Raw genomic sequence first — 13,303 nt, 5'->3', positions numbered from 1 at the left:
GGGGTGGGGGGTTGAGGGGAGCAAAGAGTCATCTAGGTAGTTAACCTGGGACTGTGCAAACAACTGTCCATTTGAGAACGTCCTCAGCAGATCGCCCCTGAGTCTGGTTTGCTACTGGAGCACGTACGGCATGTGAATTAAGCCGCTTCAGCGGGCACGGCCTGGAGCTTAAAATGTCATATTTCAGTCCCGGTCGCTGGGGTTTTGCCTGTCTCGCCATCGCTGGAGCATGGCAGCCCCCTCCTCACCTCTCGGCTCCGGCCCCTCCACTGGAGGACCTGGTCACTGAGCTGGATTTTCTGCCATGGGCCTCAGGCCTAGGCTGGGGCTGCCTGGAACCGGATTCTGGGAACCTTTGAGAAAAATCCTGCGGAGAAGCAAAACCCCATCCCCCACCACCACACAAATATTAGACAGCGAACAGCCTCTCCAGCCAAGAGCCTGCCCTCACAGCCTGCCCAAGCAGCATCAGGCTTAAGCCAACCGGCAGGTACCTGCGCCCCATAGCTGCACAGCCTTGGCCCACTCCCCAGACAGGAGCGCCCTGAGGAGCTGCTACCTGTCTCCCTCCGACGCTCGGGGCCCAGGTCTCTGCTGGAGTCAGTGTCATTCCACCCCAGAGAACTGGGCCCTTGCACTGGGCACAGTTGTTCTCATTGGCTCCATTGTAACTGGTTGCTGGCTTCATCCTCCTGCCTCCGTGGCAGCCCCTTAGCTACCCATCCTCGTTCCCGTCGACCCGCTGTGCTTAACATCCTTCTCCTCTCCCCTCACTTCCACAATTCCTCCCCCTCAACAGAGTCGGTGAGGCCCAGAGCCCATCATGCGAGTGCCAAGCAGACTCTCCTGAGATTTCCGAGGCAGGGGAACAGTTCTGCCCTTGCAAGCCGACTCTCAGTCCCTCGGAGGTTAGATTGCACAGGGCAGGGCTGGATTTGCCCCGAGGAACACAGGAGACCATTCGGCAACACTAGGGCGTCTGGCCGCCCTCGTGCTCCTCCAGGCGCAGCATGCGCCTACGGTACGTGGGCAGTCTCACCTGCGCCCGGCAGATGTCCAGCATGATTCCTGCCCGAACCAGGCACCAGATCTCACCCACCAGCGAGATGAAGATGTTCATGATGTCCATCCACCGGCCCACCGTCATGAGGAGGATGAGCAAGCCTCCCATCCTCACAAACACCGTCTGATAGACCATCTGCTCGCTGGGGTTATGCCTCTGCTCCTCTGTCAGGAACAAAACGGTCACGGCATGAACCATTTCCTCCCCTCCCTTTGGGCTTGGGCAGCAGCTTCAGCCATGTGGCTGCTATGGCCAGGAAAATGGTCCCTTCCTAAGACATCGGATTCAGCTACACTGGCGCTGGAGGTGTAACTCCCAGCTCGGGCTGACATATCTGCACTAGCTTTGACCAAACTAACGTGCTAAGAACGGAAGAGTAGCTGCAGCGGCACAAGCGGAGGGATGGGCTAGCCACCTGAAGTATGCACCGAGGGTCCCGTACTACGCGTCAGCATAGACGCGCCCTTTGCAGCCGCATTGCAGCCGTGGGAGAGCAAACTGGCGTCTGTTCTGCCTCCAGGGAGGGGCTACAGGAAGCCATGCTCCTGAGCTGCTGCCCGGGACAGTCCAGATCTCTGCCCTTGGCAGAAATCGGAGAATGGATCATAGGCGTTGGAGTCCTATGACCTGAGCTAGGCAGGAGGTCAGAGGAGAGGATCACAGCGGTCACTTCTGGATTTATAATCTGTGGATCAAGGTGGTGAGAACAGTTCCCAGGACAATGCTTCATTGCAAGGGCAAAGCTAAATGCAGAGGTTAAGAATGAGAGAGAAACATGCCTGAGCGTTACCAACGCTACACAAGCAGCAGGAGAGAATTTGGTCCCATTCTGGTTCCAAACATTCCCGCCCACCACACTCGCTCCACCAACGAAGCGCAAAACAGAAGCGGCACATCATCAGAATTAGCTCCCATTGGCTGATCGTACCCTGGTGGGCAGCTTGACCCCTTGTCCTGCGTCCAACGGCTGGACTTGCTCATTGGGAGGTCTCCATTTAAAGGTCCCGTTTTGAGCGGTTAGTCCCCACGAATAAGACCAGGGGGTTCCTCCGTCATGCCTGGAAGTGCACAAAACAAATCCCCTTGCCAAAAAAACCTAGGGGCCTTGGGAGCATCTGGCCAGGAAGGAGCTCAGCTGGTTTCCAGCTGCCACGGGGACCTCACCTTGCATGTAGATGACTAGCAGGGTGTAGCAGATGGTGAGCGGCGTCCAGAAGCGGATGGCCTCCGAGGTGGTGAGGAAATCCCTGTTGATCAGCGCGACAGCGGCCAGGTCAGCCACCACGAAGGTGATCTTGAGGGCATTGCAGAGCAGGGTGGGGATGCCGTGCCAGGCGGTGAGCAGGAAGATGCAGACCCCGCAGTAGCGCTCCTTGCTGTGGAGCTCGTACATGGTGCAGACGTGCCGGGCCAACCTCCAGACGTAGCAGGTGATCAGGCCGGCCAGGCCCAGGCTGAGGAGCAGGTTGCAGCTGCGGTGGGGAGCCCCCTCCAGGAGGTAGCTGAGGCTGCAGGAGATGCCGCACCCCAGGGAGTACTGGCACAGCAGGTACAACTGGCTGCTGTGGGCCCCCTGCAGAAGCAGAGCATTGGAGATGCAGCACGTTAGCTACATGCCCGTGGGATGGCTATTTATACATGTTCCTTCAGACGGAGCCCAGTGGCTGGTCTAATTCCCCGGCACAGCAAGTGGAAACCACTCAAGACGTCAGAGAGCAGCCGCCAACTTGGGGCGGCTAATGTTACACCACAGCTAAGATCATGGTGGTGTCACAAGACAGCGGAGTAAGCGCTGGGACCAGAACGCGGCTCCTTCAGCTACCCACCTACCACCTGAGCTAAGGGACTGCCCCAAGACAGGTAGCTCCTTTGTTCTCCGTTGCCCTCTAATGTCTGGCACAACATCTCTTTGCCTGTCCTCCCCTCCACATCCACACCCTCTCATGGCCTGTGGCCATGAGTTAGGACTTCGTAGACCTCTGCCTTGAGGTTTTATGAGCTGCAGACCCTTGGGCGGAGGAGCACTGGTAAAAACGAGGAGCTCCCATCCCACAGCAGCCCAGACACAGGACGGTCTGATGAGCAAAACCTCTGGGCCTACACTTGCTTCTAATCACTGTCATCTGACGCTGCCCAGGAAGGGTGGTCCAGCAGCTAGTACCCTAGGCCGGTGGTTTTCAACCTTTTTTTTCTGGTAACCCAGTTGAAGAAAATGGTTGATGCCCACGACCCAACGGAGCTGGGGATGAGGGATTTGGGGTGCGGGAGGGGTCAGGGCTCTGGGCTGGGGGTGCAGGCTCTGGGGTGGGGCCAGGGTTGGGGGTGCAGGAGGGGTCTCTGGGTTTGGGGGGGGCTCAGGACTGGGGCAGGGGTGTGGGAGGGGGTCAGGGCTCTGGGTTGGGGGTGCAGGATCTGGGGTGGGGCCAGAGAGATGAGGGGTTTGGGGTGCAGGAGGGGGCTCCAGGTTTGGGGGGGCTCAGGGCTGGGGCAGGGGGTTGGGGTGCAGGAGGGGGTCAGGGCTCTGGGCTGGGGCCAGTGTTTGGGGTGCAGGAGGGGGCTCCAGGTTTGGGGGGGCTCAGGGCTGGGGCAGGGGGTTGGGGTGCGGGAGGGGGGTCAGGGCTCTGGGCTGGGGGTGCAGGCTCTAGGGTGGGGCCAGGGATGAGGGGGTTGGGGTGCAGGGGGGGCACAGGGCTGGGGCAGGGGATTGGGGCGTGGGGTTGGGGCACGGGCTTACCTCCAGCTGCTCCCGGTCAGTGGTGCAGCCGGGGTGCTAAGGCAGGCTTCCTGCCTGTCCTGGCACTGTGGACTGCGCTGCGCCCCGGAAGCGGCCAGCAGCAGGTGCAGGCACTGCCCCCCCAGCTCCTGGGAACCGGTCAATGGGAATGTGGAGCCAGTGCTCAAGGTGGGGGCAGCGCACAGAGCCTCGTGGCCCCTCCGCCTAGGAGCTGGACCTGCTGCTGGCCGCTTCCAGGGTGTAGCGCGGTGTCACACAGGTAGGGACTAGCCTGCCTTAGCCAGGCAGCACCGCCGACGGGCCTTTGACTGGCCCGGTCGATGGTGCTGACCAGAGCTGCCGCGACCCAGTGCCTTCCATTTCGCAGTTTGAAAACCACTGTCCTGGGCTGCCACTCAGCAGATCAACATTTGACTCCTGGCTCTAGTCTCTTGGTCCTCGGACCAGCGAGGTCTGGAGAAGTAATCAGTCAGCTCAGCAGCACCTCCCTCAGGCCAGTCGCAGGGGTGTTCAGAGACATCAACTAGGGCTGGACACTCCCTGGGGCAGGAATATTACAGGCAAATGGAAGATGGAGAACCATGCACAGTGTGGCCTAGTGAATAGAGCACTAAACTGGGACTCATGAGACCTGGGTTCTATTCCTGGCTCTGTGTGACTTCGGGCAAGTTTCTACTCCACTCTGCCTCAGTCTCCCCTTCTGTAAAATGGGGATAAACGACACAGATCTCCTTTATTAAGCATTTTGAGATCTACTGAAGAAAAGTGTCCTGTCAGAGCTGTGAGTTATTACTACAGTGCACTAGACTATACATCAGGAATCCACCCTCCTGGTCCAGGCCCAACGATGGCTCATACACGACTACAGAGAGTATCAGGAGATTATTACACAGGCCCTTACCCAGAGACGACGACTCACCTTATTCAGGGACAGCAGCATAGACACAGCCCTGAGGGAAAACTCCAGCACCACCAAAGCAGCCACGCGATACCCAACCACCGTGAAGATCAACGTCAGTAGAAAGAGGTGGACGTGATCCAGCAGGGACCACTGGGAGCGGATGGTCTCCTTCTCCTTCTGCCTGTCCGGGTCACTGGGAACAGAGAGAGACACGCTCAGGATCAGCCCTCCGACTCCCCCCATTACTCCAACCAAGAGCAGCTTTTCTTGCTTTCGCCTTTGGTCCATCCAGGCCCCTCTCCTGCCTGGAGGATGCCCCCTGCTCCCCAAGTCCTCCATCCAAAGCAGCTAATAACAACTACCACAGCAGTTCAGGATCCCAAAGTGTTACCCGTCTGCTCTAGTTTATGCATAAAGGCCAGCTCTGCACATCCAGCCCCAGCGAGATGCAGCCGACTCTGGGGAGAGGAGCTTGAGTCAAAGACACCAGGCCTCAGCCGTACGCTTATGAACGAGGGGCAGATCGTCACAGAGCAGCGGGACTCGTGTGGGTCTTCGGGTCTGACCCAAGAGATCCAGGCACACGAAGCTGCCCAGGGTTGGCTCCACCTGATGGGCAGCGACTCTAGAATTCTGGCCACACAAGAGGCCCCCTCAGCCGGAAAGTAAATAATAACCCCAAAGAAACCCAGTTCCAGACTCTTCCCCCACCCCAGCTACCCACCCATTCTCCCAGAGCTCTTCAACCTACACCAGGTCCCCTGTCCCAGCCCCCCCCCGGCTGTTCCTCACAGATCATCTCCTGGGCTCTGGCCATGGGGGAGAGCGGGTCCACTCTGGTGGAGGGTTCAGGGCCAGGGAGGGGGATGTTCCCCTTTGGTGTTTGAGGTGGCAGGTCTGCCCTGAGCAGTGTTGGGGTGGGGGGCAGATGTCCCAAGGCTGGAGCAAGGAGAAAGGGAAGGGACCCCTTCCAGAAGCAGCTGGGGCTGGGTTGAATAGGCTGCAGCCCCTCCGTGCAGGGATAGCTTGGTGCTTTCTCCTCCCGGTGCTGCAGGCAAAGGCTCTGGGGTGCACCCCCATAGGCACCTAGAGACACCCAGTTCCCAGCCACAGGGGCGCTAGTGGGTCCCTCTCAGAGAGGGCCGAGCAGCTCGACCAGCAGAGGTTGCCAACCATCCAGGATTCATTTCATGCAATGAAACCTCCAGGAATAACGCCAACCAAAACTGGCAACCTGGAGAGTGGCCTGTGCATTGCGGGGTGGGGCACAAAGACTTCTTTTTTTGCCAATCTTCCCCCCCTTCCCCAAGTGTAACTAGTATCTGGCCCCTGCTGGCCCCCAGAGGCAGCCTTAGGACGGTGGGGCCAGCCAGGGAGCTGATCTAACACATTGGCCAAGCCAAGAGAGGCCCTGAACGTGTGTCTATAACGCGATAGCTTTGGAAGGCCGGGTCTGGTCAATTCCAAAAGCCAGGGAATGTTCTAGGCATCACTGGGCAGAACCCTATTGAGGGGGGGGGGGTCAGCAAAACCCAAAGGGGGAAGTGGGGGAGGGGGGAGACCTTGTCATGTGGTTGGCAGAGCCAGCAGCTTCAACCAGGCTTGCAATCCTCCACAGATCAAAGAGCTGGTGGGGGGCAGCCATGAATACCATCCAGCGTCACACCACCCCAACCCAGCTCTGCCCATCCTCCCCATAGAGGCTAACATGCTGACCCCCAGAATGACTTAGCGCCCAGACAGAAGGAATTAATAATGGGCTTGCGGGGGGGAAGGGAGGCCCCCAGAGCCATGGGTATGGGGAAGAGGGAATATGGGTACAGAGAGCCCCTGGCATGCAGGGCAGAAAGAGAGAGAATTTTATGGGGGAGGGGGACACCCTGTGCCCTGGCATGAGGGAGGAGCGGGGGGATTGCAGGGAGTCCCTGTAGTAGAAGGGGATGAGGGGGCAGCACACAGGGATCGGGGGGCGGGGAGGGAACAGAGGGATGTGTGCAGTGAGCTGGGCCTACACAAGGCATGAAGTGTGTCACGCCCTTGTTGTATAGGCTAGTAACCAGCGTGTGTGAGTGAGAGAGAGAGAGAGAGAGCGCGCGCGCGGGTGGGGGCCAGCCTAGCCCCCAGATGCCAGTTAATCTTTGCAATCAGCTCCAAGGCTCTGCCCAAGGGAAAAGAGCTAGAGACTCAAACAGCTTTTCCTCCGCCAGGCCCAGGGGCAGCTCCGATACCAGGGGACAGAACCCGCCATTCCAGGCAGCCAGATATGGTCCCGCTGCAGGCTGGTAAGCTGCGACCCGCCTGGATTTTAATGCCAGGCGTCAGAGTCCATTCTTCACCACGTGGGACTCATGCAGCTGGCGTGCCCGTCTCAACTGAACCCGCAGGGCAGTGGGCCCCGGGGGCCGGGAGAAAGGGCTTGGAGGAAATCAAAGCTGCTCAGGGAATCATTTTTGTTGGGACGAGCAATTCCTCCCCCACTTACTTCAGACACTGGATGTAGAGATAAATCTTCACCAGGCTGCAGAGGACAGACACGGCACAGGCTCCTATTAGCCCTGCAGGGGAGAAAAGAGCCGGGTGGGTCCTGGGGAAGCCAAGGAGACCAGCGAGGGAAGCTAGTAAAGGGCTCTAACCTCACCTTGCAAGAGAGAGTCCAGCAGGGTGGAACCCCAGGCCAAGCTGGGGAAGCCAGGGAGCCAGGAGGCTAAGAACTCAAAGGAGAACATTTTTCACCAGCTCTGAGCGGGCTTGGAACCAGGTGTGGGGAGCTGGGCTGATGTCAGTCTCAAAGGTCTGCAGAGAGGCGTTTGATAAGAGGCACCAGGAGGGGGCTAGAGTGCTGGTGAATCATTCTCCATGTGCCCTGCCTGCAATCAGCTGGCCAGAGAGGGCTGGGGGAGTGGGAAGGGCTCTTCACAAGGTTGCCTGGAATTCCTGTGTTAAAGGGACCCAGCCAGGCAAATTCATTCTGCAGTTGGGCTAAAGAAATCGTTCCAGTCGTCGCCCCATTCACAGCCAAGGAACAGACTTCTGTTCAGCACAAAGCATTCGCCCTGCCCATTTCACAACCCAAACACTGCAATGCTTTGCTAGCCTAAGGCAGCCAGGCCCGGTGGCAACATGGAGGGGAGAAGTTGGGTTCCGTGCTTGGTTCTGCTACCAACTCAAAGCCTGGGATATGGGGCAAGTTATTTTGCTGCTTGTGCCTCAGTTTCCCCATGTGTAAAATGCAGCAAATGCTGCTCACCCTCCTTTCTAAAGTGCTTCCAGACCCTCTGATTAAAACTCTCCTTGTGTCCTTGATATTGTTAGTAGTGCATGAAAACTGACCCACCCCCACTTCTCCACTAGCTTCCGAGCATGAAACAGAAACAGCCAAAATGTGGCAAAGTACCAGTTTAAAAAAAAACCCTTTTGGGTTGTATCAGCTCAGGTTTTGGTGCTCACCTAGGGGGAAAAAACTGGTTCTTTTCTTAAAGTGATTTTAAGCCTGACCCCGCCCCCCATGTGTGTAGTTAATCAATGTAAGCGTGGGGGCGGGAGTCGATACATGGGAGAGAAACTAGAGGAAAAGCTGGTCTCTGTCCCGCTCACCCCCTTTCCTCTGCTCTCTTCTGTCTGGATATTTCTGCCGAGCCAGGTGGGATCTATGTGGAGAAGATGATGGCAAAGAACCACCCTCCGTTTACACGTCCCTGCCCCAGGGTGGAAGGTGTGAATGGTCCAATATAACATTTCTCAGTCGGTTTCTCATCACAATGGCATTTGGGTGTTTGAATTAACCCCCCTTTTTTTCGAGCAGTGTGGCCAGACACTGAGGGAAAGGGACTTAGTGGTTGGTTAAAGTAACCAGTGATTACTGTGATGCCCGGATACTTTAACCCCTTCAGAGCTGCAAGCTGAAGGCCCCGCTCCTGTGATTAGCTCTGTGTGGGTCAATGCCAACACCCATGCACTGTGCAGGGCTCATTGCTGGCTGAGCCTAATCGTAGAGCACGTGAGTGGAACATGCTTCAAATCATAGTCAGCTGGGTTTTTAGGAGAGCAGGGCACCTTTGGGGGCACGAGCCCAAATCTGCCCCACCTCGCTCCCTGCTACTGGAAACCCTCCCCAATGCTCGGAGTTGCAGCCCTGCCTGCAAAGCCTCGAGAGCTTCTAGAGGCCAGGTGTCACCTCTTTGGGACCTGGCCAGCTTCCTACAGCTCAATGCAGCTTGGCTAGTGGCCCCCATCCCTTATGGCACATGGAGCTGTTTGGGGCAGGAGGGTTAATTGTTTGTGTCAGTTATTCTTGGTGCTGGGCGGGTCTGCTCCAGCCCACATCCATGGCCTTACAGCCCAGCTGCCCCTGGGATGCTTTGAAGGGTGTGTGTCCTGCAAGACTTTCTGCTGGTGCAGGGGGATAAATTTGGAGGGATGGGGTGGGACTGTGATTTGGGGGTGGGGGAGTTAGAAGGGACAAGCTGGGTGCTTGACAGAAGGGGCAGGGAGTGGATGGGGCTATTCATGGCTTGATATAGGTGTTGGCCACATAAAGCATCATCATTTTAAGCACCTCTAGCCCAGCCACCCCCTACCAGCTGGAGGCCAATCAGTGACGGTCCTGGCCTTTTCAGAGTGCTCCCCCCACCCCACCCCAACTTTCAGAGGGGCGGGGGAACTGGCTAGAGCAGCAACCCATCTAGGGCTAGCCTCAGGGCCCTTTCAGAGGGGAAACCCAGCACTGAATTGGGGGGGGTCTGGATATTGCAGAGTTTCTGTGCCACTCGCTGGTGGCATCAGGGCAGGGCACCAGGGGGTGATTCTATGGGCCATGCCCCTTTCCGCAGAGCTGTATGCCCTTTGCTCCAGGGGCACAGGCATGATGCCAATGAAGTATAATTGGTCACATTTCCTGCATGTCCCCAGTAGGTGGCAGCAGGAGTCCACAGGGACCCAGGTGAGCTAGGCCTGGACTCAGGGCCAGGAACCGGTTTAGTGCCTGGTGCCCAAGGCTGGGATCCCAGCCCTGCGTGAACACACTATGGCTGACGGGCCTGGGACTGAACTAGGAATCTCCAGGGCTGAAAGCACAAGCGTCTACAGCCTGAGCCACAGCTGGGGGCTGTGAGAGATGCCTCCCCCCTGTGGGTCCGCCCCGAGGGGCCCGTAACACACTCCCCAGCGGGTTACAAATGCCTGGCAGCGCCTGCCCTGCTGCCAGTACTGGCATTGGCCGGCTGCATGTGCAGCCTGGCACGGGCACCAGAGGCCGACTAGCAGGTGCCTAGGGCGGCAGCTTGGTGGGGCTGCCTGAGGGCGGGGGCAGCTGCCAGCTGGGGCTCTGAGGAGCAGGAAGTGGCCCCCTGCCCCTTCCCCGGGTGCTCCCCGCCCCCAGCACAGGTAAGGCCGGGGCTCAGGTGCTGAGCAGCTCAAGGCTACTTCTGGCAGCACCATGAGCGCGGCTGGGTCTCCACCTGGCTCCATGTCAGTGCCCAGCCCCCACGGGCTCTGCTGCCTGGGCACCCTAGCCCCTGCCCAGCTGCTGCTTCAACGCCATGGTGTCTGGGCTCTGGGGGCGCTGCCACCGTGTCCTGGCTACGAACCAGACAGCGAGTTGCTCATCTGGAACAGGCGGGGCCCAAGCTGGGGGGGCAGAGTGTGGGGCACTGGCAGTGCTGGGGCTGAGGTGTCGGGACCCCCCCCACCCCACTCCCTGCGTAAGGAAGATCAGTGTGCCCAGTCCTGGTGGCGTTGTGTGGGGCCAGGGGAAGGAGGGGGACGTGCTCCCCGTTAACTGGCGCCCTATGGGCTGGGAGCTGCCCCCTGCGGGGACATTGGACTCCTTGTGGTTGAGCTGAGCCACTCCACGGGGAGGAGCATCTTAAGCGGCCCCTGGCGGGCACCATGTTACCAGCACCGATCTCCGGGCCCCCCAGATGGCTGCTCCCCACCCAGTTCTCCTGCTCTCTGGCCTTGCACTCCCGTGCTGTCTGCATGGCACTGCCCTGTTCACACGCCAAAGTCAGGGCTCTGCCCTTCCACTTCCCCAGCAAGGGGCTCAGTGCCTGGCCTTGCTCTGATGGGCCCGGTTCGTTGCACTGGTTTTTCGTTGCGCTTTCCCCTGGAGCACCCCTCTGGATTTGATCACCTCCTTTCCCCCCACAAAATACACCGACACTCAGCTAGGGTCCCTTCTTACACTGTGGCCTGGCTCCCTGGACAGCAAGAGCCAGAGATACGTCATTACTGCTAAAACAATCAGGAGTCCAGTGGCACCTTAAAGATTAACAGATTTATTTGGAGAAGTGGGTTTTTTACCCACGAAAGCTTTTGCCCAAATAAATCTGTCAGTCTTTAAGGGCCACCGGACTCCTTGTTGTTTTTGTGGATACAGACTAACACGGCTACCCCCTGAGACTTGTCATTCCTGCTGTTTATCCCCGCACCGGGGGAGCTGGATTCGAGTCTGGCTCATGCAGGGGACCTGATCACTAATTCCAGTTGCAGAATCCCTGTTCCAGGTGCCGACGCAGGAGCCAGAATGAGCAGGGTGTGCCCTCAGGCCGCGGGGCAGGGTGCCTGCTGCTCCCATACAGGGCAAGTATGGGGGTGGAGCGAAAGCGTCCCCAAACCTGCATGGCTAACGGTCAACACTGCACCGCAGGGCCCTGCAGTGCTGCTCAGTTCTCTAGGGCCAGTGCAGTCTTTAAGCCTTGTATGCACCGGCGTATTTCTAACAATCTCCCGTGGCTGGGCTTTGCCAGCGGGGGTTGAGCCTGGGACCTCCCGAGCTAACGCCTACAGCTTTACTGCCTGAGTAGCACCCCCATAAATCTCTAGGCACAAGTCTAGCCACTAGAGGGGGACAAAAAGCCGGACTGTGTTCATGGGGAGCACAGTTGCCCCACCCCGGGCAGCTACAATGGCCGGGGAAGCCGTGCAGGCAGGACCCAGGGGCTGACAGCAGTTTACTGGCCCCTCGGCTCCCCCTGCTCAGAGCAAGTCTCGGCGTGATTGTTAAAGTTGACTCTGCTAAGGGCCAGATTCTCAAAAGCTCATCTCCCAGCCTGCACCCCATCCTAGTGCCCCTCTGAAGGCCTAGTGCAAGGGCAGCCCTGGTATCTTGGGGGTGGGTATCGTCTGGGGAGGGGGGCGGTTGGCACTGTCATCGGGGGGCGGTTGGCGCCGTCGTGTGGGGACGGGTTTTTTTTGGTGGTGCTGGCCCAAGGGTGGGGGGAATCGAAATCTGTCACAAGAGCTCCCAGCTCCTTACTGCTGCAGTGATCTCATCTCCTTTTCCGGGTGTGAGGGTACAGGGAGAGCCCACTGCTGCCATGTTCCCTTGGCAAAACCAGAGATGCCCCTGCATCAGTTCAAACTTGCTGGTGCCTGAAATTCCCAGCCAGGAGGCCCGTCCCCAAATCTCCCCCCAGCAGTGTTCACTGGCAGCACACTGAGATGGGTGTGATGCGGGTGTGATTTGGGCACCGTACTCCCAGAAGCAGGTGGCTGGCACAGGGAAGAGGGAAAGGAACCTGGTTCAGCAGCAAAATTAAAACCCGCTGGAGAGATGTAAAAATAAGAAAATAGAAAAAAATCTTTTATTTGATTGCGGCAAGCGGCCCGGAGCTGGGGCTGTGGTTCCAGCATCTGCTGAGTAGAAGTGAACACTGTGCTGGGAGCTGGTGACCCCTGCACAGAGCAGGCAGCACTGGTTTAGTAGCACCCAGCGCCTGCCGGGCACTAGGGCAGGGTGAGATTAAGGCTTAGAGATGTGGCAGGCCCAAATTGTCAGAGCCCGGGACTTAGACGTCCCCCTTGCTCAGGAAGATGTTCTCCTGCTTGCCCCCCGGGAGGGCAGGAGCAGGTCCCAGTGACCCCGCCTGTGGCGCAGCATCCGCCCCAGCACATGCCCACGGCTGCGTGCAAGGACCTTGGAACACCGAGTGCAGTCTGCACCTGTGCGTGCAGCCGGGCTGAGCAGAGCTGAACTCGTCCCTGGAATCTGACTGAGCAGGGCTGGGGGGAGGTGATGATGTGAGGGGGCCCTGCCTTACAAGGGCAGGGGAAGCAAGTGCCAAAAGTTAACCCCAAACAAGCAAATCAAATTCACCGTGAAACCCAGGCCTGCCTCCCCGCCTTGCTCCACGGCTGGGGGGCTCCACGGCCTCATCTGGGGGCAGCCTCTCACCACTTTGCTTCTGGCTGATTTTGGTTCCTGTGCCGTGCCTGGTGTCTGAGCGCCTGGAACTTCTCGCAAGACAGGGATGGGCACAGTGCATGGGCAACCCAGGCTGGCACCATGCTGGGACTCGGCGCTGCCAGGTACGTGCTCTGTAGGACAGACTGCTCCGGCACCGCCGCTCTGCTGCAGGATTTGCCTCCAGACTGAAATCTTTGTACCCTGTCCGCAACAGTCCACCCTTCCCTGCAGCAGCTCCTGGTACACGGGGTTAAATGCGATTTACTCAGGGAAGAAGGCCAAGGCCTGCACCGGGGAGCACCTCCTTGAACAACGCTTAGGGCACTGGGTCCCTTCAGTCCTTCCAAGGCTACATTTACCTGGCAAGAATCCACCTGGCACATGTATCTACCCAGCTCTTTACAGCATCAAAGCACTCTG

General features: G+C 58.5%; 1 protein-coding gene across 1 annotated transcript; it reads right to left on the bottom strand.

The window, feature by feature from the left end:
• Window positions 1-244: 244 nt before the first annotated feature.
• Window positions 245-7,424, bottom strand: TMEM82 (transmembrane protein 82). Its single transcript, XM_065421466.1, has 6 exons — window positions 7,337-7,424; window positions 7,181-7,253; window positions 4,717-4,891; window positions 2,228-2,636; window positions 1,040-1,227; window positions 245-367 (listed from the first exon to the last, which is right to left on the bottom strand). The coding sequence occupies exons 1-6, from the start codon at window positions 7,422-7,424 to the stop codon at window positions 245-247; spliced, it is 1,056 nt and encodes a 351-aa protein (XP_065277538.1).
• Window positions 7,425-13,303: the final 5,879 nt, after the last annotated feature.

This window comes from Emys orbicularis, chromosome 22 (assembly GCF_028017835.1).
Source record: "Emys orbicularis isolate rEmyOrb1 chromosome 22, rEmyOrb1.hap1, whole genome shotgun sequence".
NCBI lineage: Eukaryota > Metazoa > Chordata > Testudines > Emydidae > Emys > Emys orbicularis.
The sequence above is the reverse complement of the archived record's forward strand: the minus strand, read 5'-3'. Positions and strand labels throughout refer to the sequence as shown.